Genomic DNA, 25230 nt, shown 5'->3' with positions numbered 1-25230 from the left:
AGTAATAAAACATCATGGGGGTGATGTTATAGCAAAATAATCAATGACTGGTTCAAGTTTTATTCCTTTTATACCACAGCAGTTTGCAAATAATTCAAGAACACGCCATACTTTACCTGTAGTTATGTTTGATGATTGTGGTGGAACGTTCTAGTTGTGACCTTTAGCAATTGTAAACAGTTGTTCCAGTTAATGAGATAAAAATGCAGCATATCACGTTACAGAGAAACCAGAAAGCACAGTTACAGCTTTACCCCTGACTGATACGAAGCACTGACCGTGGAGAATCTTTCCAAAAATGTTAAATAAATGTCTCCTCACAGATTTAAAAAATTGTCCAGGGATGGTGTTATGCGCTGCTGTTCTAGACCATTCATCAACACCTTTTGACCAATCAGAATCAGGCATTCTACAGCGCTGTGGTGTAGGACGTCATGTATCATCGTGTTGATGTTGTATAATCATGCCTGGTAAACCGTTCAACTCGTATAGTGTAAATTTGTCTAGTAAACTCTCCATTTTGCTGTCCGATCATTACTGACATTTCCTGGAACTTACTACTTCATACTTGAAAAATTGCTATCTGAGGACAAAATGTGACCTTGATGACCTTTTATAAGATCCCATCCTACAGACCCCCCATGCATCCAGATTGCAGCTTTGTTTTCTTTCCTCTCTGACCTGCATTCATCATGCTCCTCTCTTGCTGAAGGCATTTTAAACAAACGGACAGGAATGTTCCCTCTCCCCCACGCTGGATCCCCACCAGAGCCTACACCCTTTTTAAAGAATAGTTTCACAAGTGAGGCCCTAAACACAGATTTGGAACGTCTCCCGTGTGAATCTTGTGAAATTTGGCCTTTTTCAGGAAAACAAACCGGTTAATAAAGAGCTGGCTTCGTTCCCAATGCTGAATCCAGTGTTGGCACCGTGACTCATGCATGCGAGTGCCCTGAGCCGTGAAGTTCAAGCACTGCAGACTGTTCTTTTTGATCAAATAAAAAGCGCACAGTGTGAATCACTGGTAATCTTTGTGGATGCGCTAAACCTAGTCGAAGGCATGGATGGTGTTTGTTTGTTTGTTTATTTATTTATTTAATATTTGTAATCCGCATCCTACCACGCAAGGTTGGATATGAGTTAGTGTCACTGCATGACAATTCTTCAAAATGCTCATAATGTGTTTTTTTTTTTTTTTAAGCGTATACCACCACAACGTTGAACTCTTAAATCTTCAATGATCAGCACACTCCTAAGTGTTTTATTTCCACCTCACATATCTACCTGTTCCTTCTATTTAAATTTCATCTGTGTGTGTGTTTTTGTTCAGCGAGGACGGCCGTAGTCCTGGACGAGTTCAGGCGTCTCTACGAGCAGCAGTACGCCGTGGCCCTTTTTAACAAGGTGCGCTATGACGTTGAAGGAGGAGGAGGACCTCAGCCTCAGCTCCTGCACCGCAAGGTAACGGCTCCATCTTCTCTAATCCCTTCTTTTTCAGTTCGCTATGACTTGCTAGAAGTGTTCTCCTTCAATAAACATTTTTACCAGGAAACCCCTGAAGTGCCATCTATGCAAAGTTTTGAGCTGGCTTTCTGTCTTGACGGCACACCAGGATTCACTGCATTGCTGTAGATGTTTCAGGGCTTAATCCTACTGCAGTGTGACTGATTTGTGATTATACAGGTATTTGGTCAGATTGTTCTCAAGTTGAAAGGTTCATAAAACAGAGTTTTTCAGTACTTTATGTTTAAAATAACTTGTGGAGTGCCATGTAGGTGCTTAGCGTGTGGTCTGATGAAAACTGCTGCAGAATCTGCATGATAAGTGGGCTATCTAACTAATTTACCAGATGTTATGATAACCAAAATAGGTTTAGATAGTAATGGTTATATTTTGACATGTCTGGTTAGATAAATTGCTAAGACTTATCGACTCTTATTTAACAAAAATTTGTAAAGTTCTAGTTATGTAAAATTTCGTCCGGATAATCAACTAACATGACTGAAGGGTTCCGTAAATTGCCTTTTAATGTTGTACTATTAATGATTAGTTTATGGCTATAAATAAGATATCTTGTAGTGGTGGTTACCACTGTTGATTAGTGCCATGGGCTCTGAACAGATGTGCTTTGAAATTGTCCGTTCGTCTTTGAACGCTGTTTTCGTCCTTGAATTTTCTCTTTAAACAAGCCATCTTGTCAGTTTGCTAATCAGACCAGAGAGGGTAAATAAAATGGGGGCGGGGGCGGGGGGGGCGCATCTATGAAAGGCTTTGAAAACTCTCCCCCTTTTTTCAGATAAATGCCTCTACGGTAGCTAATCTCTGGTCTTGATTAGCTAAATAATTTACATGAATACATGTGATTGAATAAATCATGACAACACAACAAAGGATCTGCTACAGAGGTTGGTTCATGTTTTAAAAAAAAAAAAAACACACAACTAGAGTCGCTGAACTTTTGGCTAGTTCTTCTTCTTCCTCCTCTTCCTCCTCACCCTAGTCCTCCAGATGATGACCTCTGCTCTAGCAGCTAGCACTGTCAGTAAACACAAGTCACAATCCATTCTCTTGGTCTATCAACAATTCATATAATATGCACATTCATGCATGCTCTTTCCCTAAATGTGTAGATATGTATTTAGGTTTTAGTAACATTCCAAAACATAATAAAGACATTTTTAGCATAGATTAGTTGTAATGATTTGAAATGATCTATTTTGGGAAGCATAAAGATGAAAAGTGTGTACCGTTTATTCCTCTTGAAGATTTGTTCATTTGAGCCAATTATCGTGTGTGTGTGTGTGTGTGTGTGTGTGTGTGTGTGTGTGTGTGTGTGTGTGTGTGTGTGTGTGTTAGTGTTAGTCACATGATTGGATGAAAGTTAAGGGGAAAGTGTCTGTCAGTGGGTTGGTACACATTTATATAAACAAAGTTCAGGCTTAAATACTCCCAGTGCAAATGTCTGTGTACTTGTACTGTATAATTACGGGGGAAACAAAGCATAATTTCTTTTGTAAATAACATTCTGAAGTTCTGTAATGGAGCAGAATGGATTATAATTTACTCTTATTGTGCTCTTGCAATGTTTCCAGGTGCCTCTAGAGAACAAGTCCATCTTCTCAGGGATGCTGCTTCAGTATATCGAGGAAAACAAAAAATGGAGGAATCGTTTTCTCTTCGTCCCAGATTCGTACACGATCAGCTATTATGAAAGCAAACAGGTAACCTGCATTTGGGGGGTGCAAGAACAAAGACAATTTATTTATATACACATACACACAGGGGACAAATGGAAAAAAACACACAAAAAAACACCAAAGGTGTGTTAGTAAGGTGTTTGTCCACCATGCGCTGTGAGAAGACCTTCAGTATGCCTTGGCATATATTCTACAAGTCTCTGGAACTGTACGGGAGTGATGAACACCTTTCTTCCAAAAGATATTCCCTCAGTTGGTGTTTTGATTATGGAAGTGGTGAGTGCTGTTTAAAAAGTCACTCCAGAATCTTCCACTGGATTAAGTTCTGGTCACTGTGAAGACAAAACATAATTTTCATGCTCATCAAACCATTCAGTGAGCCTCTGTGGTTGTGGGTGGAGTCGTCCTGAAGAGACCACACCCATCAGGATAGAATTGTTTTGTTGTAGAGTAAAGGTGATCTATCAGGAGATGTGCAGTGGCACTTCATCCTAAGTGGACTGAAACCATGCCAGCAAATTAAATAAATGCCCCCCCACAATATAACGTTTTTGCTTTAATTTGTCACCTGTCCGTATGTGAAATGTCTATACCGTATCTACCAGGTACGAAATTGTAAAATGTGAAGTCTCAATCATTGTGTTGTGTTTTTTTTGTGTACGTGTGTGTTTTTGCTGCTTCCTGTAACTTAAAACAATTTACAAACGCCCGTTTGTCAAACTTTTCCTGTTGCAACCGGTGTTTCATTAAGTCTAGTGTAAAGACATGTCCCGTTGTTGGCTGCATTAATTCCCATGAGTCATTTTGGGACTCAAAACAAAAACTTTTTTTTTTTTTGTTTTTTTAAAGTATAAACACCGGTTTTTATTCATGTCATAGTCATCCCGGATGCAGCAATGTAATGTCACACATCACTAATTCAACATTTCATTTGTTGAGCAACCAGCTAAGCCAACATGATGCCAATGCCAACTTACCCAGCTGAGGCAATGCTTTAACTCACTTCTGTAAATATTGCATTGTGTGACTTCAGCCTTCATTATTACAGTGTATCAGTGCTCAGTCACCTGTTCTACCCTGTCTTTTCCTCCACTGGAAAGAACACACCATACACAAGCTTAATTTAGGGCTTTGTTTTTCAGAAAAACACAGGAACTGTGATAAATTTGAATACAATATGTCTAATGCTATACAGTCAACTTATTGGAATTATTGGCACCCTTGGTAGAGATGAGTAAAAAAGGGTTGTGAAAATATGAGGGAAATCTAACCTTTAATTCAAGTAAACATAGTCTAAGAAACTATAAAGGCACCATGTAATACTGACTCTATACTGGAGGTGCTGATTCTTAACAGCTAAGTTCCAGCGGTCTAACTGTGATTGTGTTTATTTGTATCCAGGCCCATGATCGAGGCCTTCAACCCAAAGGAAGTATCAACTGTGCTGGTTACAAAGTGCTGATCTCAATGGATAAGTACCTGGAGCTCCTGGACACCAGCCTTCCTGGTAAGACAGTAAGAAATTTAAGCAACAACTCTTGTGGGGGCGGAATGTGTGTTTCCGTCCATGCCTCATAGGACTGACAGACATTCATTAAGCTGATAGTATACGCAAGATTTTATCAAGAGCCCCTATTAGTGGCCAAAGTAGTGTGTCTTGAGTGAAGCAAGCTGAAAATGTGCTAGTGGTGTGAATTGTGGGTAACAAAAGTGAGAGAAATAAGATGAAGGGTTGCAGATTGAGAAATGGGGCACAAGGGAGTGAGAGAAGTCCTGGTAATGTAGTATGTAATCATATGGGGCATGGCCCTTGACCATCCTACACCAACTGAAGCTGTTATAACGATGACAAACTGTTTTTTATTCATTTACATTTCTGTATTTTTATTTTATTTTTTTTCTCCCTTCCTCGCCAAGATGTAAAAGCCAAAGTGGGCAGTTCTCCTTTCCTGAAATGTGCTACACAGTTCCCGGTCATCCTGTGGCACCCGTACGCACGCCATCACTACTTCTGCGCAGCCACAGAGAAAGAGCAGGAGAAGTGGCACGCTGTGTTTCAGGATTGCATCCGACACACCAACAACGGTGAGTCACTGAATAAGATGATGCAGTGTATTTCAAATACGCATGTGGAAAATACAGCGGGACTTTTTTCTTTGATGTGCCTCATTACGTGCCCGAATCTGAGTAATGTCTTCTGTGAGCCCCATGTGCCAAGACTTGGCTTGACTGCTTATCTCATTTCATCATGACCCTTTATGTCTACAACGATGAATCAAATAATGCAGACAGTAGATTACGGTGATAACGCTGGATTACATTACAGGCCACGGGAGTTTTTTGACAGCAGCATTTTAACAGGAGGGAAATGTGATCAGAGCTTTGCATGCCTTTCCTTTCACATGCTGGAGAATAGATAAATTCTGTAGCTCAAGGCTGAGAGAGCGCGAGAGAGAGAGAGAGAACATGAAGATGAGATCAGTATGTACAGTACTGTAAGCATGCAGGAATCGGTGCTTGTTTGAATCATCACCTCTAAAATGTCATTAATGTTACACTAACATTTTAGATTCTGAAACTTTCATTGTTTAATTATTCCTAGAAGACTGACATTTTTTATCCCAATAAACTTTAACTACACACTCACTATCCACTTTATTAGGTACACCTGCACGTTCATGTAATCATTCAATTGGTCAATCATGTGGCAGTAGAGCAATACATAAAATCCTACAGAAATGGGTCAAGAGCTTCAGTTAATGTTCACGTTAAACATCAGAATGGGGGGAATAATGTGACTTTGACCATGGCGTGGTTGTTGGTGCCAGACAGGCTGGTCGGAATATTTCAGAAACATCCAGTAAGCACCACTTCTGGGCATGTCGGAGGAAAATGACTAGACTGGCTCGAGCTGACAGGAAGGCTGCAGTTAATGAAATAACCATTCTATATAACCGTGATGAGCAGAAAAGCATTTCAGAATGGTGAACCTTGAGGAGAATGGGCTACAACGGCAGAAGACCACATCGAGGTCCAGTCCTGTTGGCTGCAAACAGGAATCTGAGGCTAGAGTGGGCACAGGCACACCAAAACTGGACAGGTGACATTTTTACAATCAACTGCTCAGAGTGTGTATTTGAGACTTCCTGTCCTGTCAAACCAGTCTGGTCATTCTCCTCTGATATCGCTCATCAACAAGCCATTTCGCTGGATATATTATGTTTTCCACCATTCTGCGTGAACTCTAGAGACTTGTGTGTGTGTGTGTGCGCGCGTGTGCGCGTGCGTGCGTGTGTGTGCGCGCAAATCCCAGAAAATCAGCAGGTTCTGAAATACTCAACAACCACCACCAACCACACAACGGTTTAAGTCACTGAGATCACTTTTTTCACCATTCTGATGGTTGATGTGAACATTAACTGAAGCTCTTGACCTGTGTCTGCATGATTTTATGTATTGCTCTGCTACCACTTGATTTGCCAGACGGGAGAATTGCATGACTGAGCAGGTGTACGGGTCTAATAAACTGGACGTTAAGTGTATAATTCTTTGGTAAATTCTCATTAATGTAGTTTTTCCATAAATATATTAGGTTAAAAATGTAGCTTTAGGTGGGAAGTTCATGTGTTTTTATAGATACATGTATGTCATTTTATATAAAATGAAGGATATTATTGTTAAACATAGAATAACTGCTTGGTGGGTGGGGCGTCTGAAAGTTATAAATCAAGGCTAATCTGGAGATGGACACAATATTTTGGTCGTATTAAGTTTGTAATCTTATTTGTTATATATTAAATGAAATGTAATTAAAAATAATGTTTGCTTTTAGATCATCGGTGTATATTTCATCTTTCAGATTGAGTGGCACTGAAAAGAGAGCTGTTACAGTTTATATAATAGGAAATGTCAGTATCTCTCCGTGCCACCCTGTCATGCCGTTTGCGAAAGTGATCGTCTTGTCTTGTCTAAACACGGTGTTTGGTGAATCTTGGCCCAGCGTGTTGCAAGTCTTGTTATTGCTACTGAGACGCTTTTCGGAATTGCCTCCCGTTCTCACAGTGAGCTGACTGACAGCAGTTTTTCTGAGTAACACATAAACAAGCCCACACTTGTCAACCATAGGTCTGAATATATGAATCTTTCCCACATTTCATTCATTTATAACTGTTACTTGAAGATATCCTGAAACCAGGATTGACATTTGACCTTTTTAGCTAATGTACCACATCTTATTAAGCACAATTCATTAGTATTAACTATTTAAAAGGTATACAATTTATATTTTTTCTGTAATCTAGCATTAAAATGGAATTGCTTTGCCTTTGCATAATTTTTTTTCTTAATTTTTTTTTTTTTATTTACCGTGCAACATGTACAGATGGTTAAAAAAAAATTGACCAATAGTACGATGTAATATTATCCAATCCAATCAGCAGCATATTTATTGAATTGTATGTTTAACTTTAGTATAACGATCAATTTCACACACTATTATACTTTGCTACGTTCGGCCTTTTATTTGTTATGTTTTTAAATTTTATAAAAATAAAAAAAAATTCAGTTTGCTTCACTAGGGATTTGTTAGTTTATTGGTATCTGCATATCTTTATGAACGAAACCAGTGACTTAGCATCAATGAGGCATCTCTGTCATCATAACTGCTTGTTTTGACAATAAGAATGAGCCTGGATTATGAGTAACATTCTACTTTGGATACTTTCTCGCTCTTAATTGAATTATTGGGATACCTACTTTTCCATCTACTTTTTTTTTTTTTTTTTTTAAGTAACAGAAAATGATAGCAGCCTTTCCACGATAAAAATACGTCAGTGTAAGGTTACATTTTTGTCGTCCATGTCATATTATTTATAAGAAATGTCTTAACATGGATTATATTGGACTTTTTTGGAATCGGGTGACACAGCACCACCGCTGGTCGTAAGAAAAAATACACCGAATGCAGAACCCAGGATTGGTCTGATTTCTTTCTAGCCCAGACTGTAGATTCCTGCAGCCTGTCCGTGACGGTCGTGTGAAGTGATTACACAGAGTGAAACATCCGCTAACTTTGGGCTGATATTTGCATTTTTCAGGCTGCTTTTTTTGACGCACGTCAACAGCAGTGATGACGTAAAATGTCGTCACAAAATACAAATCAAAGTACGAATTACACAAGAGGAGAGTGGAGAGTTAGTGGTTTCAGTTTGTTTGTTTGTTACAACGTTTCAGTTTATCGTGTTTGGTATTCAGAGGAAACATGACATGAACCCAGATGAGCATTACAGACTTTAAACATTTAAAAGAAATCAGAAATCATGAACGTCTATATGCCTTTACGTCTTTGTACGTATTAGACTTAAACTATATCACGATATTTCACAGTATCTTTTGCGGTTATGATATAAATGACTATGAAAATAGTAACATTCAACACTATCTTTTTGGCGACAAGTCACATCGGCATACAGTGCAGTGTTTTTGCTTGTGGTGGTGGAACAAATTTGATGTTTCCACCCTTTTATACGGGTTTTTGACACACTTTACAAATCACAGACGTTTGATTCACATCTAATATTCTTTATCTGAGCCACTTCCATTTTACGGAGGAAGCTCCTTTTGGGGGGATTAATTCTTTTTCGTCTTGGGTTGGAACTCTGCCTCCTGCCGTGCTTGTTCTCGTTCTACGTGCGAGATGCCCACATTGGCTTGTAAACACGTCATCGACAATATTGCAGGATGACAATTTCTTATCACGGGCAGGAATTGGACGATACGATATGGCACAGCACTAGTGTGTGTGTGTGTGTGTGTGTGTGTGTGTGTGTGTGTGTGTGTGTGTGTGTGTGTGTGCGGACGTGTTCGTATGTGGTTTTACCAGATTAATCTTATGTCTTCAATGAGACCTTGTGATATGTGCATGTGACTTGACCTTGTTAATTGTGCCATTAATTCAGACATGAAATAGATTACAGTCAGAGTGAATAGGCTTCAGCCTCCCAGCTAATACCAATCAGTAGCTCGACAATGAAACTATTAGGGCTGAGCAACGCTTTATATGATGTTCTTTGGGCAGTGCATCAGCTGTATTAACGTTTACAGCATGCTGCTGGACTATTATACTGCCTCGTCAAATGTTTGCTGGGAACAGTTTCGGCATGAGAGAAAATACAAGCGCCGGCCTTTCTAGCTTTGTGGCTTGCTGCTCTATAAATTCTAGAGCTAAATGTTTTTGTTTTTTTCCTACTCTGCCTCTCTGCTGGAGTTCAGATTCCTTCGTTCTGTCTGGGTGGGAGGTTACAGAGAAGGGAATGCACACTGGCACTGGGAAAAGTGTGTTTGTGTGTGTGTGTGTGTGTGTGTGTGTGTGTTTTGAAGGACATATTTTCCCAAAAAAGGCCTGGAGTGAGATCTCAATTTTTACCCACCCCCCTTTTTCTATTCTTTTATTGACTTAAGGCTTTTTTGTTTTTCTTTTTTTTTTTTCCCTGTTTGTGCTTCTTTTCACTTCAGTGTTTTTTATCCAGCCATCACAAAAGATGATAAAATAGTCATCATGGCATCCTCTAAGTGTCTGCATGAATCTTTCCTGGATTTCACTCTCTGATTAATTACTGCTGAATCGCTACATGCTTGTGTGAAAGAGGCTTAAGTTCCATTTGAAAGATCTAAATAATGTAATCTAGATCCACGTTTCTGTTGCTGTTTAGAAACTCGTGCCCGGCTCTGATGTGTACACACATGCGCACACGCACTCGGAGGAACTGTGCCAAACTGGCAGCACTAGGCACACTTTACTGAAGGTGCTATGAAGTGAGTGTGTGTGTAATATCTGCAGTGTCTGCTCACCTCTACTATCCCTTAAAGCTTTAAGCTCTACAGCACACACTTGATGCAACATGTTCAGGCAAAAAAAGAGGCAAAGCCCTATAACTCAGCCCTAGTGGTTTTACTCAGTGCCAACAAAAAGGAAGCCCTTTGTTTTTCAGAGTTTTTTTTTTTTGTTTTTAGCTCATCTCCATAGCACTGTTTGAGATGTTTTGTATGACTGACACATAATCATGACTGTGTCTCACCCAGTGATGTCCACTTCCTTTTCTTCTTGTATTGTTGTGGGTGTTTGTTGGAGGATTAAGTCATAATTAAGTTCACGAGTCATGTTTAAGAGCTCATAATTCTGTTGCTTGTGTGAATTACACAGCCGCTCGGACATGCAATGTAGAGCGTGGATGCTTAGGTTGGAGGCTTGCCAAATTAAAATCTGAATCCAAATGTTTTACTTTGAAGTTTTGGTATCAAGCCTACTATATTATTGTGCTACAGACACACCTAACATTAGCTTTAGGGCTGCAGTATAAACTTGTATGACATCAACCAGGGAAGGTGAAACCAAATGCTTTCTTAAGAATAAGTGCAAAATCATTATTGTATCCTTAATTGTTAGATTCAGGATTCAAGATTTTATTTTTCACATACACCATTATATACAGTATATAACATAACATGCAGTGAAATGAAAACCTGGGCTACTCCTCCTTAGACTGTGCATTTAAAAATACAAAATGGATAAGAAATACATAGAAGTCTACGGGTAGTGCAAAATGGAGAGAACCGAAGTATGCTACATGTAGTAACAATGCAGTGTGTGGAGTGTCCATGGAGTACAGAAATAGAAATGTTATGTCTGGTAATGCCTGTTGATAATGAACTAATTACAGTAAAGAATCTCTCTTATCACAGTACTATTGAATTCTCAATTCTGATTGGTCGGAAATTGCAACTTTCAATTTTCCTTCTTGGGAAAGTGTTCAAAATGCTGAACATCACACTCTTCTGGTGCAGGAACGACTATTTTGTAACTTTTATAACCGGAGTCACAACAGGAACACACTTGTTTTGCAGACGTTCCACTATAAACTGTAAATCTATAAAATGTTTGATTTTTTTTTTTATGATCAAATTATCATTGGCAACCTGCTGTGGAATAAGACGTACAAAACACTTCATGATCATCAGCTTGTTGATTATTTTCTTATAACAGCACGTCAGCGTATTTTAATCCTTACATGTCCTTACTTAGGACACGTACTTTGTTCTCTTTTATATATATATATATATATATATATATATATATATATATATATATATATATATATATATATATATATATAAAAATCTAAAAAAAAATTTAAAAAGTCCATTTATTAAATTTTCTTTCTAAATTATTTAAATGAAAAAGTAAATTAAAAAATAATCCAGATGCATCATATCAAGAATTTATACGATTTTTCCACGCTGAACTGAAATCTAATCAGATTCTGTGCTTCTGATGTTCTTACCCCGAATATATACGGTCCCATCTGAAAGTATTGGAACAGCAAGACCAATTCTCCCATGAATATGAGACAGCAGATCATGGTGGGGGGGAATAGAAGGTTTTAGACTGGCCAAGTCAAGTAATAGACCTTAACCTAGTTGAGCATGCAGTTCACCTCGTGAAGAGGAAATTGAAGGGAGAAACCCTTCAAAACAAACAACTGAAAGAAGCTGCAGTATAAAGCTGGGAAAGCATGATGACGTCGGTGGGTCATATTTTCATACAGTTACTGCAAGCACGGGATGTGCAACTAAATATTGTTATTTACTTTAAGACTCTCTGTTCCTATACTTTTGCTCACCTAAAAATTGGACGCCACCAAAGTTGCCATGTTTTAAGTTGATTAACACACTTAAATGTAAATATCTGGAAATGAAAGTTGAAATTCTACTCCATCATCTCCTATTCATCTTTTCATCTCAAACCCAAGTGTTCAATGTATAGCGCAAGCAATAGAATTGGCCTTGCTGTTCCAATACTTTCGGAGGGGACTGTAGCCTATAACGGAGGTTATAGTATTGCTATGGTAAGCAGTATTGCTTTTAGGACCCCCACTTTTTTGTATTTAATTATATGATTGAATTATTAATACAAAGCTTTTAAATAAATCTGAATGTATGGCATTAATTTTTATTTATTTATTTATTTTTTAAAAAGACTTGTCTTTCATCAAGCATTTCTTGGTGAATAAAAACCTCGCAAAGCGCAGTGAGACAGATTTATGCTGCATGATTAAAAAGCAGAACATTTTAAATATGGATTTATCATTTTAAAAGTGTGAATGTCATGAAATGTAATTGAGCAGTGGAATGGTCCTGACAGGCTCTTATGATGATGGGAGTGATTTTATAAACGATCAGGTCGTACCTTTTTAAACGTATGAAAAGTGTTTTATGATGCACATTAAGCTAGTACTGTAGGTTATTAGACAAGTACAGCTGTGATGAGTGGCCCTTATTTAAATAGAAACTCCTGGGAAGTGAAGTTGTAATGCTATAAAATAATAAATGAGTATTTTCTGGGAATTTAATGGGGAAACTGAAGGCATGAATCAGGAGTGGGTTTTATGAGTCATGCAGGTCTGTGTGAAAAATCTGCACAACTGCATGACTCCCCTTGCTTCTCTCTTTAAACACCCGAATGCAATGTGTAACTCAATACATGAAGTACACGCAGTGGAATGTGGCGGTATCAGTCATTCCAGCGGCATGTTTGGCCCGGGCTCGACTTTCTCAGCGGCTCTTCTGAACTGAACAAGGGGTCGTGTTATTGTTGAAATGCAGCTGGGCTTCAAAAATATGCTGGCAAACTTGAGGGAGGGATATCGGAGAAACTCTTGACTCAAAGGATTCTCCAAGTCTAGCACATGATTTCACTCATGATGGTTTGACTATTTGATGAGTTCAGTTGGGTTAAGTGAGAAATGAAACCGACGAGCTGTGTGGTTATAGGAAAATAATCAACGCATTGATGGTGTGATGTGGACTCGCATGAAGCGAAGGTTTTTATTCCTCTCGTAGCACAGCGATTTTTCAATTGTTAAAATAATTCAAACCACATTAAAAACACTGAGGTGAATGGAGTAACATTTTGATTATTTTATTACAATGGCACCTGCTACCTATATTCGGCAGCAAAAGAAAAGTCAGTTCTCAAAGTTGATGTGTTGGAAGCAGGAAAAACGGGCGAGCGTAAGGATCCGAATGCAGCTACAGTCATGAATAATTAGGCATGTATCTGACTTGACCCCACAGCTGAAACACAAAATAAATACATGTTGAAATTTGAGTAAATCTAGTTATGTGCAATAAATTAGGAATCCTATTAAGCCCCTTGATGATCTAATTTTCCCCTTTTAAAATATGTGAGGACAAAGTCAGTTGGTCAGTTTAACTCGGTTGTTTAAAGATCTTTTAGACCTTACAGTAACTTATACAGTATGTTCATTAAACAATTAATAGTGATTCAAAGATAATAAGACCTCGTATAACCTTACTAATTGGTGCATACAATGTGGGCAGTGAGGATAAATAGGATTATCAGCTAATGGTGTAAATGCAAGAAGCCATACGTAATCCCAGCGGACACTAACGTCACCGTTCACGTTTCCATTTCCTGTGAGAGAGATTTATATCCACTTAATATCCATAACATTCATATCCCTTTAACGATTATATGCACCAAATATGGTAGCTGTATCTGTGTTTACAATCAAGGTGTTGAGTAATTTTCCTTTCACAGAGCTGCCAGGTACATGTGTAAAGTAAATAACTCTGGTCATGTGACCACTTGCACCAAAATGATCATTTGAAACCAATATAGCTTATCTTTCAGTAAAAAACAAACAAACAAAAAAAACCAAAGCACATAGAAAACTGGATGGTGCAGTGAGTATTGTTGCTGCCTGACAGCTCCAGGGTTCTGGGTTTGATCATGCGCTTGGAGTATTGTATGTGAAGAGTTTCTCAGGTTCTTGTTACATGTCCGTGGTTTTCCTCTGGGTTCTCTGGTTTCCACCCACTGTCCAAAAACATACTCTACATTGTATTTCGGTGTGTATCATGGATTTCTGCCTCACACCCAGTGGTCCCGGGATAGCCTCCGGATCCTTATCAGGATAGTCAGTACTAAATATTAATAAACATCTTTTTATAGGCTTTACAACCTTTCGTTCAGGTTTATGGCTGGTGGGATTAAACGGGCTAATATCTGTACTTGGCAACAGGAATTTGCTTTGAAAACAGAGTGACAGGAATTTGCTTTGAGACTAACAAGAACTGATAATGTGTAGAACAAACGGTCTAAATAGTGCCTATGCCATGAACCGTGCATCTGAGTTTATGTTCTGTTAGATTGGCAGTGTTTAATGTGACCATGGTTACAATCCCAGTTCTTTTGTAGTTTTTTTTTTATCCAGTGGCATACATTTTATATTTAAAAAAAAAAAAAAAAAAACTATCATACTTATTTGCCTTAAGCATGCTAACATGAAGTGAAACTTTTGTAATAAATGGTAATTAATTACTTAAAGTATATTACTTTTCAGTTTTTGAAATATATTCACTCTTAACAGCTTTACTCGCTCTCTCTTGTGCTCTCTCTCTATCTATCTATATATAAAATATATATTATTATTATTATTAGTAGTAGTAGTAGTAGTAGTAGTAGTAGTAGTAGCAGCTTTTGAACTTGTTGATCTATATAGATCAGTCCATTTTTCCATACCACTTATCCTAAACAGGGTCACATGGGAGCCTGGAGCCAAGGGCACAACTGCGCACACACCTTCATATTCTATTATGAATTCACACACAACAATTTAGGGATGCCACACAGCCTACAACGCTTGCCTTTGGACTGGGGGAGGAAACCAGAGTACCCGGAGGAAACCCCTGAAGCTCGGGGAGAACTCCACACACGCAGGGCGGTGGTGGGAATCGAACCCCCAGCCCCGGAGGTGCCAGGCAAATGTGCACCACCGTGTTCCCCAAATCGATATATTTTTAAAGATGAATTGAATCTGTCATCGTCATTATATGTAAAACCACCCAGATTCTCACTCCTACTTATGAAACCATGAGCTAAATTATTTAGCTGATGGCAGCTCATTGGATTAGAGACGTTACCTCAGAATGGGAAGAGTTTTCACATTATTTCATCATTTGTTTGTTTTTTTAGTGGTAATTTTGTAAACAAGTAATTGGACCATTACTACTTACATTTTATTTGAATACCCCTTTATATTTGCTTTCTTCTCTGCCCATGTTCCGGGATATGCCATTTTGCCATGCATGAATGCACACATACATATACACCCACCCACACCCACCCACCCACACACACACACACACACACACACATACAAAAGCACAGCACAACTGAATGTATGTGTGAGTGTGTGTGTGTGTGTGTGTGTGTGTGTGTGTGTGTGTGTGTGTGTGTGTGTGTGTGTGTGTGTGAACTTCCTGTCTACACTCCTCCAGGCCCCACACCCAGCCCACTTCCAACTTACTTCCCCTCTTTGTCACAAGTCATACACACACACAAGATTGCGAGCTGGTATTTTAATTATGGATATATATTTGCTGTAACCATCAATATACAAAAGCAGTTGAAAACAGTCAACATCTGGAAGTTATTTAATGTCTCAAACTCTCAGTCCTCCAACGAAGGCTGAATTTGCATGTAGACCCGTGGCACTGTTTAGCTGATAATTCCACATGACCGACACAGAGGCAGCAGTTCCCACAACTGGAATGTCCTGTAGTCATGCTATGTAGAATTTTTTTGTTTGTGTGTGAGATTGTATGTGTGATTGTGTGTGCACATGATTTGAGTTAGAAAGAGTTTCACTTTCAGCTATTCATACCAATACACATGTTCAAATACCATTGCTCTTACTTCCCTATTTAGGTCATTTTTGGGAACTAAGCCACAACCTGTTTGAAACATCACCCTGCTCATTATTCCCTAGACACTGTGTAGTCAGGATCAATAAAAGGGTTCCTCAGGGGATTGTGGTGCACTACAATTATTCCATCGAGCAACTCAAACAATGCACAGAATCTTTTATTTATTTATTTATTTATTTTTGTAAGTCTGTAATGTAGGGATCATCATGTAATGGTGGACTCTATTTAAAAATATATATATTTTTTCAATTAATAAAACGGACTGGGGACGTGTTGTCCTCAAAGGTTTCCTACGCGGGTTCTACTTTGAAAGCAAATTCTTGCGTTCTACATAGAAGGGGTTTTTAGGAGTTTCCCCAGAGAACAAAGAAGCCCCTCTGGGCCTATTTGATTTTTTTTTTCTACTGCAGATAAACAACTGTGTGAAACTGCACCTGTTCAAAAGAAGTCGCAGATAATATCCACAAATGCATTATAGGTCAGGTCTTTAGACAGAAAGTTCCATTTAGAAATCCCTACCGTAGGAACCCTTAAAGGTTTAGAACCTTTAGGGTACTTGGAACCACTTCTGACAGTGAAATAGTCTTTTGTAACGTTAGAACTGTTAAAATGCTTGCCTTTTTCTTTCTTTTTTTTTTTTTCTTTTCTTTTTCCCTCCCCCTCACTTAAATAGTGCTAGCTGGAGCATCTTTTGTGCTGATATGGAAAAGGGGATCATGTGATGTGTACATTGTAACCATAACAATGCTTTTACCAGTCCTAGCTAGTATCAGTCAACGAGTACAGCTTGCTATCTACATTAGATTTATTACTAACAGTAATAAGTAAGCTAAAAATGAGAGTTTAGTAAATCAGTTAAAGATATTCAGGAAGTAACTCTGCCAATGAGGATGTTGCTTGCCTTCGCTGTAGCTTAGGAGACAGAAAATCAAGAAAATATGAGCTGCTTGTTCAACTTGATGCAGCCACAGCTGTACCAGTGAACGTCCCAGAATAGACGAGTTGTTTTAACATGTACTGCCAATATTTTTCTTTTCATTGCAGTTCTCTTTTCTTCACAGTGCTGTTTGTCATTTTTAGTGAAATGGCTACGAAATGCATTTTACAGGCTGTAAATAGTTTCCCTTGTTTTGTAATGTTACGGTGTTGTAGTGTTTCATAAGTGTTAAGGTTGTTTGTTGTTGTTGTTGTTGTTGTTTTTATCACCCTGTATATTGCAATGGTGGAATATTGGTAACAAAATATTTTCAGTTCACCGTGTCTCCTCATATTCACTGGAATTCACTCCTCAATGTTTGTTTTTCTCACTTGCCCTCTAACTCCAGGCCTGATTGGTCGGGAGGCAAGAAAAAGAGTTTCACGTGACTGTGCTTTTACAAAAAAGGTGTGGCCAAAAAAACAAACAAGGTGCCCACTTGCTATAGGACTAAATCTAAAACATGCACTGAGGGTTGGGGAGGGGCGGAGGTGGGGGGTGGGGGGGGGGGGGTGAGGAATGGTGTAAACACACCTTTTAAACTTCTTTTTTTAAAAAAAAAAAAAAAAAAAAAAAGCTTTTGAGTTAATCTTTTGAGCCTGTATGATTTTAATCAGGAGTCCAAAATGTCACTCTAATAATCGGACACTATATTGTGACTAGACGGTGGATTTAAACACAGCTGGGTATTTTCAGAAAACTAATAGTGGGGAGGAGATGATGATGATGATGATGATGATGATGATGATCTCATTCTTAAGCTGTTCATTTCTCCATTTCTTTCTCAGGCCTGTCAGAGGAATGTAAGGTTCAGACCCCGGCGTTTACAGATGCAGTGCGACTTTACCGCCAGGCCCACGGCCAGTACGGCACCTGGGACATGATGTGTGGCGTACCTCCCCAGGTAACATACACACCTTCACAACAGTTTTACTATAGTTTTATTTTTGTCATTTGCCATTTTGTTTAGCTTTTTGTTAGTTTTAAGATTAGGTTAGAATGTTCTTGAGCTTCTTTTCCTGTCTGATCTGAGTCTAGACGTCTAGGAGGAGAAGAAGCCTTTATTTGTCACACATACCGTACATTATAGCATTATTATTATTTCTTTGCATATCCCAGCTTGTTAGGAAGTTTGGGTCAGAGCACAGGGTCAGCCATGATACAGCGCCCCTGGAGCAGAGAGGGTTAAGGGTGTTTCTCAAGGGCCCAACAGTGGCAGCTTGGCAGTGCTGTTTCCATACATACACAGTGAATTACATACCAGGCTGACATGGATGTACTCAGGAGTTCTTGAGTGTGAATGTAGAAAGGCATGCTTGTCATTGGTGTTTGGTGTACTGACATATATCAAATGTTCATTTCAGGGATTGTCTTAGGATTCTATTAGTTTTGTTTGTTTTTATTCTTCTTTTTTTACTTCTTTCTTTTTTTTTTTGCCAAATTAATCACAGCACATTTGGTTAGCACCTCCAGGGTTGGGGGTTTGAATCCCGCCTCCGCCCTGAATGCGTGGAGTTTGCATGTTCTCCCTGTGTTTTGGGGGTTTCCTCCAGGTACTCCGGTTTCCTCCTCCAGTCCAAAGACATGCATTGTAGGCTGATTTTAGCATTTCCTAATTGTCCATAGTGTGTGAATAAGCATGTGAATGTGTGTACGATTGTGCCCTGTGATGGGTTGGCACCCAGGAGTTTCCTGGGATTGGCTCCAGGCTCTCCACGACCCTGTGTAGGATCAGCAGTATGGAAAATGGATTAAATATTATATATTGTAATATTGAAAATGGACAAAAAAATCTTTATTATAATTAAATAGGAAATATTGTGTTTATTTGCTCATTTAGTCATTTATTTGTTCAAGAAAGCATGCTTATATAAGAGCTAATTTTCAGAAATTCCTCTACCCCAATCGCTTGTTTTCTGCAAGGTCGCATTTAGTACGTTTTAATGTTGCAATCCAAGTGCATACAAAAGCACTAACTAATCAATTCGTACAGTTTTAAATCTACTATTTTTAAATTAGTTCGTTACGCAGTTTATTTTTCAACTGTGTTAAACCATGGCATTTAGTAACCACTGTGAAATATTCAGTATCAGGTGCACAGATCAATAATCCAGACCAAGCACGTTCCACACCCTGTCCATTTGTTTTTCATTCCTAGTTACTAGATAAAGTGCAGAAGTATTTGCACCATCACCTCACAGTTAAACACATCAAGAGGAAATAAAGTTGCCAGGCTCAAATGCTATCCGCCCATGCCATTTTTTGGTGACGTTGTGTTCCATTGGTTAGTTGCAAGATAAGAACTATGCCTCCTTAATGGTCTACCTCCTGGAAATCCACATTCTAGTTAGTTTTCCTTAGTATGTATTTATGTACTCAACTAGCTAGCTTGCTATGTTATTTACACTACGTTAGCAAGTAATCAACTTCCAGGCAACCAATATTATACTTCAGAAGATAATGTTTGTAGTTCCTGACTTGTACATGAGCATATGGTCTTCTCGGGTTTAGCAGTACATGTACACATGCGCACTCGTTCTGTTCTCACAAACAAACACTGTCTTCTGCACATTGCATTCATACTCCACCATTTCTGTAGGAAGGAAGGGTACGCGGAGGTCACTTCACTCAGACTGCCATAAATCAGGTCCTAATGGGCTAGAAATAAATGTCATTAAAGCTTCTAATGAGCCACATCAAGCAGCCCAGTCCCCCCCCCCCCCCCCCCCGAGCTTTGTGTGAAACTCAGAGAGACGTGAGTGTGATTAAAAGGGTGTGGCTCACTGGTTATCAGGAATTACCTGGGTTTTGTATTTCCTGTATGCACCATGTGATACAGATCCCACCTCCTTTGTGAGGAGAAGTGAAAGTTGAGGCATTTACGGTTTCTTTTGTGCTAATATCCCCACACAGCACTGACCTAAAGCTTCATCACATACTTGAAGCAATATGTTATTTATAACCTATTTGGCTGCTTAGAGCGTGTTTCCCCTTATTGTGAAAGGATACGCTGCATGATTTTTAGTGGGTGAAAGAGCGAGACTGCGATCCCCGCAGGCTCTTTTCCATCAGGGTCAGGATCAGGTCCCTCAGACAAATGTGCAGTTGTGTGCAAAAGGTGTGTTTTCGTGGCTGTGAGAAATGTTGACGCATTTAAATGTGAGGAGTTCTGTGCATTTTATAAGCTGTTAATGGAAGAGCACAAGGTCTACATGAATCAGTTAATGACTGGTCTAAATTGTCTAGTAACAGCTTTCTTATTTTTTAAATCAAGTAGCTTTTAAGCGGTAAAGTAAAGAGTAGAACACTAGAGGGTGTGCTGTTGTAGGACAGTCATCAACAACAGGGTGGCGTGACATGAAGCGAAGCTACTGTTACCACCCTGAAGTTGATTATTTTCCAGTAACGGCACATTTTATTCCTCTTATACCACAGCAATGTGAGCAATTTTTAAAAATTATTATTATTAAAGAACATTTTATAGATACGTTTTAATAAAACAAGTTAGTTTTGGGTTTGTGGTCAGAAAATGCTTGATTTTGCTGCAGCTTTTTTTAAAATTTGGAAGTTTTTTGTGCTTTTTTTTTTTTTTTTTGCAGGAAACTACTTGAATTGGCGAAATTGCAGTTGCACAAAATTTTGTCTTTCGCAGTGGTTTGTTGGTAAATGAGACCTTTTAGCTGTACTCATGTCCGGCGCGCGCATATTGAATGCTTCAAGTTTTGATGACGTCACATGATGCGCCTTGGCCCAAATCTGCGGTAATTTTGAAAAATTGCAAGCTCCTGTGAATATTGCGACATTTTCTTGATTTCGTGTTAATTTCTGCGATCATAAAATCATGAAATCCTGGAAGGACTGATTTTGAAAATAAACTCGTGATTTGAATTACAGCTGGGACTATTGACCGCGCTTCTGTTATAGAAAACTAATTCAACAGCACTGTGGTATTAACTATTTTTGAAACTGGAGTAACAATTCCATTGACAATGTTTAGAAATAATAATAGTATAATATTGGTGTGATCAATATGTGTAATATTTGGTGAATTTTCAGTACTAAAAATACAATATAGTTTCAGCAGTTTGAGTAAAATGTGTCCGGTGTACATCAGGACAATGAGGTATTTATCTGTCAATCGTGTTGTCAGTCGGTTATCAAAGCTCCGCCTCTTACACCACGATGCAGGCATTCCATCCTGGGCAGGATTTGGGATGTTTTGGGGCTTTAAGGAAGAATTTTGAAACTGACGCCAACCAAAACTACTGATTATTTAGCGTTAGCGTATACAACAGAATGTATATTTTTAAGTCTGTCATGTAACGCAGCCTGGTGGTTGGAAACACAATTGACTTAATATTTCTGGCTTCTGATGAATCAACTCTCAAGTCCATTTACTGGTACAGTAAAAATGTCATGAATATAGGCAAATTCCACTAATATGTCTCTTTAATAATTTTTTTTTTTAACAAATGTAAGATTAAGTCTATTTCTAGATTTTTTTTAAAATCATTTTAAGCTTGAAACTTAGCTTATTTCAAAAAGAAGTAAAATTATCTGCCAAAAGTATAAGAAGCTTGAAATTAGTTAAAATGTCTGGGAAATGGTCTAGACTGGTGTCGTACTGCTTATGTAACAATCTCATAATGAGACATTATATCATTTTTCAGATATCAGATATATGTCCACTGAATATCCTGATTATTGTTGTAAAATCCAGTTGTCTAAGACTTTTTTTTTGAAGTCTGAGAGCATTGTGACTCTGATTTTAAGTTATCATGGTCTACATGAGCTCTTGAGTAATCTCTGAGTAACTCACTGTTCTGTAGAAAAACATGCTTGTGGATCAGATATCTGAGCAGATCATCTGATTTTTGATGAATTGTTTTCCCCAAAACTTCAGGCTAGATTAATAAATCCATTGCCATCCTGGTCTTACGGTTGTGAATTGAGCCTCTGTTTGAAGCAGTTGTTTTGTTTCTGTGCACAACGTTATTCTGTTGAATGGAGTGTTCAGCACAGCATTACGCATCACGCAGTGTTCTCCTAACAGCCCTTAGGCATGTTTGTTCCTGCTCTGTGACTGTACCAGTGACCTTATGAGCAAGCAGCAGGTGACCTGTGTGAGTTTGAGCAATTATTTCATACCACAGTGCTGCTGAATTCTGGAATCTGATTGGTTAAAAAGGTGTTGATTTTTATTTTCTATAACAGCAGCTGGCTACAAGGTTTATATTATGTTATTGTTTCTAATATACACGAAATTGTATGGTGGACAGTCCACATAAGACAAATTATAAATGGACTAAAAATAAAATGTTTTATTGAATATTTATGGAAAGAGTCTCCGGTGTCAGTGCTTTCCGGGGGTAAGAGAGAATGGTGAGGTAACAACTGTTTATAACTGCTGTAACATGTGATAACAGAATCTAGATTGTTTTAAATGGAAAAACAGATAGAAAATTATTTTAATTAACAGACACACACACACACACACACACACACACACACACACACACAAAAAAAAACAACAAATTGGTGTGGTGTAAGAAGAATAAAACACGTCAGGACATGCTGTTATAGGGAAAATAACTTTTTTATTCCTTTATATGGTTTCTAAAGCATCTATTATTGTTTCTGTTCCATTCCTACCACACCTTTTTATAGTCTCTTACTACAGAACGAATGATTAAACCCAATCTTTCTACCAAAGAACAAGTTTTTCCGTAGATATTCGGAGGTCCCTGTTGCAAAAAAAGTACACAAGCTAGATTGTTGGATGTACAGGTAGATGTTAGTAAGCTGGGAGGAATACAGGTGTGGTCTTGAACCTCTTCAGTTCAGTTACATAACACTATTTGTTTGTTTGTAGCATGGCTGTAATAAGTAAAGTAGCACTCAGTGAAGAGCCGTTATCCCCGTGGCTTTAACCTGTGGTTGGTGGTACGCCTGAAACACTCAGACATGCAACATGACCTTATTTGCTGTCTGAGAGGCTTATGACATGATGTTAATGAATCATCACAGCTCCTAGGGTGTACACTGGGTATCACAAACCCTTGCATTTACTGTAGCTTCTAGATCTTTCTCCATGCTTTTTTTTCCCCTAACCGGATCAGGTCAGTTTGGTGAGGAAAAAGCTGCAGGTCAGATCATCACGACATGTTAATCTCTAGTATCTACAACATTTTAAATAAGTGCAAACGTAACCGCAATCCTTTGTTTTCTTCCAGCATTTTTGGGGGATTTGACCCTCTGGTGTGATATAACAGTTTGCACTTTTAAGAAGTACAAATTGTTTATTAGTTTGGGAAAAAGACCAAGTGATATTTTCCCACTTTTCAGCTGTCCAGGTTTTGGTGAGCTGGTGTTTACTGTAGCCTGAGATTCCTCTCCTTGGCTGACAGGAGTGGAACCCTAATGTATTCTTCTTCTGGTGTAGCTCATCTGCCTCAAGGTTTGACAGTGCATTCTGAGATGCTTTTCTTCTCAGCATGGTTGTAAAGAGTGGTTATTTTGAGTTCCTGTCAGGTAGAACCAGTCTGGTCATTCTCCTCTGACCTCTCATCAGCAGGGTGTTTCTGCCTACAGAACTGTCGCTCAGTTTTGTCTTTTTGCACCATTTTCTTGCTAACGTTATGGGAGGCTTACAGCTACTGTTTTAGCATTGTGCCTCCTGTTTAGCACGTGCCTCCAACTGACATGATGTGAAGTGAGAGGATGTAGCTTTGAGGATCTGTAGCCCTCTCTGATAATAATGTTATTGTGTAAATTTGTAACTCATGGAAGAAACTTTAATTAGATTAACAGTTCTGTTTGTTTGTTTTTGCACGCTTCTTTTTTTTCAGATCCTGGCTAACTTGGTGATGGAGAAACTGCTTCCTGAGCTGAGAGACCTAATCAGCCCACGCCTGAAGGGAAAGCTGCAGGAAAGGCAGAAGAACTGGACGCTGGTAATTGACCAATTAACTGAAATTAGCAGCACTATTAGAATAGATGGTATTTGCAGTGCTGTTAATATCCACATATATTCTAATGGTTTGTGTGTGTGTGTGTGTGTGTGAGATCAGATTTCGGACGCCGTGTACGGTCTGGTTCAGAGTCAGACGCAGTCCCAATACGAAGCCATAGTGCAGAGCTGTGAGGCAGGACGTCCCCCTCTGGAGGCTTCCATACGCACGGACATGGACCAGATAATCACCTCCAAGGAGCATGTGACCAGCAAGATCAGAGGTACTGCTGGATCTGGAAACACAGTCAGACATTTTTGCCAAATGAATTCTCACTTATCTACCTTTTTATGTGTTCCTTTTTGTAACAATTAATAAATGAATCTTTTTGGCCTGCTACCCCACATTTTTCCTGCATGATCAGTTTGAAACCAGAGCTGCAATACTGCATTCCATGAGTAGTTATGAGGGGGCAGGTTGGGCTACAGTTACCTGTTGGATACGCACTGATTGAGGAACAGGCTGATAATTCAGACAAGTTTAGATGTACAAAATATTTTTTAATCCATTGTTAAAAATGACTGTGCTCTCTGGGTGGGAGGAGCAGGATAGTCATTGCCCCCTCTCAGTCACATCATCACCAGTCAGCCATATGTAAGGCTGTGGTGTCGGGCTGTGATCTGATGTATGCAGAAGAAGGTAGATAGCACTTTTTTTCCTGTTCGAGGACGGGGAGGTCTAGGCGCTGCTAATTATTTATAGTGTACTGCTAATGCATGGCTGATTCACTAAAACTGATGAAAAATGAAGCGTGGAATGTTGGATGCTTTTTGGACTCAGCAGTCACAGTAGAAGGGGTGGAGCCACCAGATGGCACTGTGGGTTATAAATGCCAGTACGCCAAATAAGAAAGCTGCTACATTGCCAACGCAAAGTGAAAGTTTCGAACAAAATTTCAAATCGGTTTTATTTGAACAGTGATTGATTTATTTATTTATTTATTTATTTATTTATTTATTTATGAACTATACACGTCATTACAAAGCAGTGTTACAAAAATCCTTATTGAGCAAGCCAGAGATGAAATTTTGGGGTGGTTGTTCTTGTCATGGTGTAGTGGAGTCATGACTCAAATCAAACATTAACATTATGTACTACTTACTGAGGTGCAGGTCAAAGGTCAGTCCCTGATCAGAGTTAAGATAACGGTCATTTCAAAGATATTGGCTTGAGTTCCAGGTTTTGCAATACCTGGTAACTGCATTTGTTACTGATTGATTTCCACAGAATTTAGGGCATCATAGATCAATCCGGATAT

The 25230-nt window shown here is 38.8% G+C and overlaps 1 protein-coding gene across 1 annotated transcript in view; it reads left to right on the top strand.

Moving 5' to 3' along the window:
- niban2b (niban apoptosis regulator 2b) overlaps positions 1 to 25230 on the top strand; it is a 42967-nt gene that overhangs the window by 9285 nt on the left and 8452 nt on the right. Inside the window, exons 2-8 of the mRNA XM_053610638.1 lie at positions 1331 to 1461; positions 3093 to 3221; positions 4599 to 4704; positions 5115 to 5282; positions 17751 to 17866; positions 23811 to 23915; positions 24033 to 24195. Of these exons, the coding sequence (XP_053466613.1) occupies positions 1331 to 1461; positions 3093 to 3221; positions 4599 to 4704; positions 5115 to 5282; positions 17751 to 17866; positions 23811 to 23915; positions 24033 to 24195 (918 nt within the window). The remainder of the gene's footprint in view (positions 1 to 1330; positions 1462 to 3092; positions 3222 to 4598; positions 4705 to 5114; positions 5283 to 17750; positions 17867 to 23810; positions 23916 to 24032; positions 24196 to 25230) is intronic.

The sequence above is a fragment of the Ictalurus furcatus genome, chromosome 22, assembly GCF_023375685.1.
Source record: "Ictalurus furcatus strain D&B chromosome 22, Billie_1.0, whole genome shotgun sequence".
Lineage (NCBI taxonomy): Eukaryota > Metazoa > Chordata > Actinopteri > Siluriformes > Ictaluridae > Ictalurus > Ictalurus furcatus.
This window is presented reverse-complemented; position numbering and strand designations above follow the sequence as displayed.